The sequence below is a fragment of the Penaeus japonicus genome, unplaced genomic scaffold (genome assembly GCF_977035675.1).
Source record: "Penaeus japonicus unplaced genomic scaffold, GWHDUDI00000001_assembly GWHDUDI00000010, whole genome shotgun sequence".
NCBI classification, from domain to species: Eukaryota; Metazoa; Arthropoda; class Malacostraca; order Decapoda; family Penaeidae; genus Penaeus; species Penaeus japonicus.
Window position 1 is genome coordinate 2,462,340 of NW_028234412.1, and position 6,946 is coordinate 2,469,285.

Sequence of the window (6,946 nt, forward strand, 5' to 3'; positions counted from 1 at the left end):
ACATTTAAATTCTTCCATTGATTATAAATACTATTAAATATTCTTACTGGTCTCATTGTTTTAGCATAGATATATATTAGATACTGTAGCTAGTAGATCAATAAATAGATGGATAGGCAATTACAGAATTATATAGATGGGTAGATAATTAGATATAATAATTATATTCATAGATATTTCATTACATATATCTATAGAGTTCGAAGGGTGGGAAACATACAGAGATAGAATGTTCTGTTCCAACTTTTTTTATTAATTTATCTTTACCATTTTCACCGTACGTGGGATGGGCCCTCTGGACAGTGGTCTCCTGTGTTGCTTTCTTTATTGCAATTATATTTTATTTTTTTGCAATTGCATCTATTGATTTTTTTATTACAATTATCTTTTCTTTTTTTGCGATTGCATCTATTGGTTCTTTTTTATTGCAATTATCTTTTCTTTTTTTTGCAATTGCATCTATTGGTTCTTTATTATTACAATTATCTTTCCTTTTTTTGCAATTGCATCTATTGGTCCTTTTTTATTGCAATTATCTTTCCTTTTTTGCAATTGTACCTATCGGTCTTTTTTTATTGCAATTATCTTTTCTCTTCTTTCTTGCAATTGTATTTATTAGCATCTTCTGCGTTTCCTCCTCCGTCCTCAGTTCTTCGTGTCCATCGCCTCCATTTCCCTCTCGTCTCCTTCGCCGGAACTGAGGGAAGTTAAGACGAGTTAATAAGTGGAGTTCGTCTGAGATCTGTCAAGAGGGTGTGCGAGCATTGGCTGTCGCGTTATGCTGTATCTATGACAAAAGGTGAAAGAATGTATGAGGATATATTCGTGTAAGTACTAGATACATGTCCACGCACGCACGCATATACATACATAAACACATACACTCACACACACACACACATAAACACACACAAACACACAAGCACACACACACAAATATACACACAAACACAAACACACACACACAAGCACACACACACAAGCACACAAACACACACACACAAACACAAACACACATACACAAGCACACACACACACAAACACAAACGTATACAAACACACACACACAAGCACACACACACAAACGTATACAAACACACACACACAATCAAACACACACAAACAAACAAACAAAAAACAAACAAAAATACACACAAAGACAGATAGACATCCAGCCAAACAGACAGACACCACCTGAAACAGCCCAACCCTCTACCTGAGCTTGGCTTTTCGCGTTTTCTTAAGGTCCGTGATGGTGTCTGGCAGGGGCATGTTCAGCGTCTCCTTAAGGGCGAGAGTCGCAAAGCCAGCGATTAACGACGACCCTCCGAACAGAAGCGACGGCAACCAGGGCAAGATGGGTCCCTGTGGGAGAAAGAGGGGGGCGGGTGGGGGTAGGGGTGAGGAAGGGGTGGGGGTGGGGGGTGGGGGGGAGAGTGATATGGCACGGTTAGATTCATAGGCTCCCTGAGGCATAGGCTCAAAAGCTGAGAAGAGAAGCATTAGTGATAGGACTTCGTGACGTCAACCATTAAAACTCCCTTCTTATGCATTTTTTTTTCAAACTGCACACTCAAAGTATAAACACTATGTAACTTCATTCTAGAGACTTTCTTATACATGTTTTAAACACAAACAGAAAAGAAAACACGAATGTGATAACCTCTCATAAAACCAACCATTATAACTCCTTTTCATAGATTATTTTTTTTATACCACACGCAATAGAAACATAGAGAAAACACAAACACACCACTCACTCCCCAGCCCCATCTATCGCCTTTCCCTCACTCCCCAGCCCTACCTATCGCCTTTCCCTCACTCCCCAGCCCCATCTATCGCCTTTCCCTCACTCCTCACTCCCCAGCCCCATCTATCGCCTTTCCCTCACTCCCCAGCCCTACCTATTGCCTTTCCCTCACTCCCCAGCCCTATCTACCGCCTTTCCCTCACTCCTCACTCCCCAGCCCTACCTATCGCCTTTCCCTCACTCCCCAGCCCTACCTATCGCCTTTCCCTCACTCCCCAGCCCTACCTATCGCCTTTCCCTCACTCCCCAGCCCTACCTATCGCCTTTCCCTCACTCCCACGCCCTACCTATCGCCTTTCCCTCACTCCCCAGCCCCATCTATCGCCATTCCCTCACTCCCAGCCCTACCTATCGCCTTTCCCTCACTCCCCAGCCCTACCTATCGCCGTTCCCTCACTCCCCAGCCCTATCTATCGCCTTTCCCTCACTCCCCAGCCCTATCTATCGCCTTTCCCTCACTCCCCAGCCCTATCTATCGCCGTTCCCTCACTCCCCAGCCCCATCTATCGCCGTTCCCTCACTCCCCAGCCCTATCTATCGCCTTTCCCTCACTCCCCAGCCCTACCTATCGCCGTTCCCTCACTCCCCAGCCCTACCTATCGCCTTTCCCTCACTCCCCAGCCCTACCTATCGCCCTTCCCTCACTCCCCAGCCCTATCTATCGCCCTTCCCTCACTCCCCAGCCCTACCTATCGCCTTTCCCTCACTCCCCAGCCCTACCTATCGCCTTTCCCTCACTCCCCAGCCCTACCTATCGCCTTTCCCTCACTCCCCAGCCCTACCTATCGCCTTTCCCTCACTCCCCAGCCCTACCTATCGCCTTTCCCTCACTCCCCAGCCCTATCTATCGCCTTTCCCTCACTCCCCAGCCCTACCTATCGCCTTTCCCTCACTCCCCAGCCCTACCTATCGCCTTTCCCTCACTCCCCAGCCCCATCTATCGCCGTTCCCTCACTCCCCAGCCCTACCTATCGCCTTTCCCTCACTCCCCAGCCCTACCTATCGCCGTTCCCTCACTCCCCAGCCCTACCTATCGCCTTTCCCTCACTCCCCAGCCCCATCTATCGCCTTTCCCTCACTCCCCAGCCCTACCTATCGCCTTTCCCTCACTCCCCAGCCCTATCTATCGCCCTTCCCTCACTCCTCACTCCCCAGCCCTACCTATCGCCGTTCCCTCACTCCCCAGCCCTATCTATCGCCTTTCCCTCACTCCCCAGCCCCATCTATCGCCGTTCCCTCACTCCCCAGCCCTACCTATCGCCTTTCCCTCACTCCCCAGCCCTATCTATCGCCCTTCCCTCACTCCCCAGCCCTACCTATCGCCCTTCCCTCACTCCCCAGCCCTACCTATCGCCTTTCCCTCACTCCCCAGCCCTACCTATCGCCTTTCCCTCACTCCCCAGCCCCATCTATCGCCTTTCCCTCACTCCCCAGCCCTACCTATCGCCGTTCCCTCACTCCCCAGCCCCATCTATCGCCGTTCCCTCACTCCCCAGCCCTACCTATCGCCGTTCCCTCACTCCCCAGCCCTACCTATCGCCGTTCCCTCACTCCCCAGCCCCATCTATCGCCTTTCCCTCACTCCCCAGCCCCATCTATCGCCGTTCCCTCACTCCCCAGCCCCATCTATCGCCTTTCCCTCACTCCCCAGCCCCATCTATCGCCTTTCCCTCACTCCCCAGCCCTACCTATCGCCTTTCCCTCACTCCCCAGCCCTACCTATCGCCTTTCCCTCACTCCCAAGCCCTACCTACCGCCTTTCCCTCACTCCCACGCCCTACCTACCGCCTTTCCCTCACTCCCACGCCCTATCTATCGCCTTTCCCTCACTCCCCATCCCTATCTATCGCTTTCTCTCACTCCCCAGCCCCATCTATCGCCTTTCCCTCACTCCCACGCCCTATCTATCGCCTTTCCCTCACTCCCCAGCCCTATCTATCGCCGTTCCCTCACTCCTCAGCCCTATCTATCGCCTTTCCCTCACTCCCCAGCCCTATCTATCGCCTTTCCCTCACTCCCCAGCCCCATCTATCGCCTTTCCCTCACTCCCCAGCCCTACCTATCGCCCTTCCCTCACTCCCCAGCCCCATCTATCGCCTTTCCCTCACTCCCCAGCCCTACCTATCGCCCTTCCCTCACTCTCACGCCCTACTCACCAGGACCGTAGTGATGTAAGGCAATATGACGGACGCGAGTTGGGAGAAGACGCTGGCCGCCCCGATGGCCTGCGACCGCACCTCCGTCGGGAACAGTTCGGTCGAGTACACGTAGATGATTTGGAAAGACCCGCTGATGCACAGCTTCCCCGACATGGCCAGCGTCATCACCAGCCACGAGATGTCTGGGATGGGCGGTCCGGTCCGTGGGAAGAGGGAGGGACAGTTTGAGTGATTGGTTGGTTGGTTGGTTGGTTGGTTGAAGGATTGTCAATGTTTATTTGGTAGCGAGAAAAAATGTATTTCATTTAAAAATATTACAGGGATTGGGCTCTTTGATGATATATTTGTCCAATTAAAATTCTTGTTATAGAGAACAGAAGTCGAAGGTTATACAAATACCGATACTGACATTTTAAAAGCATAAGGAAATAAAAGAGAAGAGAAAAGAGTGAAGAGAAGAGTAAAATAAAAGGAAAATGAAAAAGATGAAAGAGAATACTAATAAAATAATCCTGATCAGACCGCGGGTTCTGACGAGTAGAATGTATATGTATATATATATATATATATATATATATATATATATATATATATATAGAGAGAGAGAGAGAGAGAGAGAGAGAGAGAGAGAGAGAGAGAGAGAGAGAGAGAGAGAGAGAGAAAGAGATAGCGGAGCCGTCTGGTTGCTTAGTGGTCACCGCGTCGACCTCACATCCTCGTGGTCGGCAGGTCGAGCCCCGTCCAAGCTCACGAACGTCCACCGTGCCGTGCCTGGGCAACACGGTGGGTAAGGACCAAGCTCAGTTCGAGTCAGCACTCGTTGACACATTCTTTCACGAGTCAGCACATGCTGGCACAGGCGGGCTCGCCTCAGCGCATGCAAGCCCGGCGTAGCATCTGCTCCGCAAATCTGGCTTATCCTATTTATCCCTGTACCTCCTCCTCCTCCATCCCCCCCTCCCCCTCCTCCTCCTCCATCTCCCCCTCCCCCTCCTCCTCCTCCGTGCCTCACCCGTGGGGATGAAGGCGAGCGCCAGGATGAGGACGCCGCCGATGAGGAAACTCGCCGAGGTGGGCCACCTCCTGCCGAAGCGCTGGATGAGCGGCGCCGTGAGCGAGTAGCCCGGGATCTCCATCACGCCCCCGAGGATGATGTAGAGGAAGGGGTCGGCGCTGAAGGTGGCGCCGCTCAGGTTCAGGCCGTCGAACACCAGCGACACGGCGAAGTAGGCGTAGCAGACGACCACCGTGATGATGGTGATCTCGCGGGTGCTGGAGGGTGAGGGGGTGGGAGAGGGGTGAGAGGGGGAGTAGGGTGGGGGAGAGGGAGGGGGCGTTCCGTGTGCGTGTGCGTAGTTGGGGATGTGTGTATGTGTGTGTGTGGCGGGGGGGGGGGGGGGGGGGGGGTGTCTGTGTGTGTGTGTGGCGGGGGGGGGCTGTGGGTGTGTGTGTGTGTGTGTGTGTGGGTGTGGGTGTGTCTATTTAGACCTTATATAGACCCTAGATGTGTTTGCGTATGAGTGGACGTGTGTGTGTGTGTGTGTGTGTGTGCCTGTGTGCACATGGTGTATGTATGCACAGAGACACCTTTTCAGCTTAAGAGTACATCGGTTTCAGATAAAAATGTTATCAAAATTCACATGACTGTCCCTTATCGTTAAGAATAAACTAATATCTCTTGCAGCCCCATTGTTGTCTGGCACAGATTCAAGTGTTTGTGCCTAATATGCACTTGACTACCTATTTTTCTTCCTAACACACTACTAAAACCCAATTTTTCTTCCTAACACACTACTAAAACCCAATTTTTCTTCCTAACACACTACTAAAACCCAATTTTTCCTTCCTAACACACTACTAAAACCCAATTTTACTTCCTAACACACTACTAAAACCCAATTTTACTTCCTAACACACTACTAAAACCCAATTTTTCTTCCTAACGCACTACTAAAACCCAATTTTTCCTTCCTAACACACTACTAAAACCCAATTTTACTTCCTAACACACTACTAAAACCCAATTTTTCTTCCTAACACACCACTAAAACCCAATTTTTCTTCCTAACACACTACTAAAACCCAATTTTTCTTCCTAACGCACTACTAAAACCCAATTTTCTTCCTAACACACAACTAAAACCCAGTTTTTCTTCCTAACACACTACTAAAACCCAATTTTTCTTCCTAACACTCTACTAAAACCCGAATTTTCTTCCTAACACACTACTAAAACCCAATTTTTCTTCCTAACACACTACTAAAACCCAATTTTTCTTCCTAACACACTACTAAAACCCAATTTTTCTTCCTAACACACTACTAAAACCCAATTTTTCTTCCTAACACACTACTAAAACCCATTTTTTCTTCCTAACACACCACTAAAACCCAATTTTTCTTCCTAACACACTACTAAAACCCAATTTTTCTTCCTAACACACTACTAAAACCCAATTTTTCTTCCTAACACACTACTAAAACCCAATTTTTCTTCCTAACACACTACTAAAACCCAATTTTTCTTCCTAACACACTACCAAAACCCAATTTTTCTTCCCTAAATCATTACAAAAACCCATTGTTTCTTCCTAACACACAACTAAAACCCCATTTTTCTTACTAACACATTACCAAAACCAATTTTTCTTCCTAACACACTACTAAAACCCAATTTTTCTTCCTAACACACTACTAAAACCCAATTTTTCTTCCTAACACACTACTAAAACCCAATTTTTCTTCCTAACACACTACTAAAACCCAATTTTTCTTCCTAACACACTACTAAAACCCAATTTTTCTTCCTAACACACTACTAAAACCCCAACCATGGTAATGTATCTGTAAATTCTAACCATCAATATTCCACCGTCAATCAAGTGGCAAAGTGCGATACTTCCAAACCCGATTCATGAAGAAAATTAAAGCGAAGCGGCTGAATTAATATATATATATATATATATATATATATATA

At 48.2% G+C, this 6,946-nt stretch overlaps 1 protein-coding gene across 1 annotated transcript in view; it reads right to left on the reverse strand.

Annotated features, from left to right (window-relative positions):
- Window positions 1–232: 232 nt before the first annotated feature.
- The window catches only part of LOC122263429 (organic cation transporter protein-like), a 28,682-nt gene continuing 21,968 nt past the window's right edge, over window positions 233–6,946 (reverse strand). Inside the window, exons 10-13 of the mRNA XM_043031842.2 lie at window positions 4,982–5,241; window positions 3,967–4,151; window positions 1,217–1,365; window positions 233–697 (exon numbers count right to left, since the gene is read on the reverse strand). Of these exons, the coding sequence (XP_042887776.2) occupies window positions 646–697; window positions 1,217–1,365; window positions 3,967–4,151; window positions 4,982–5,241 (646 nt within the window). The 3' untranslated portion in view covers window positions 233–645. The remainder of the gene's footprint in view (window positions 698–1,216; window positions 1,366–3,966; window positions 4,152–4,981; window positions 5,242–6,946) is intronic.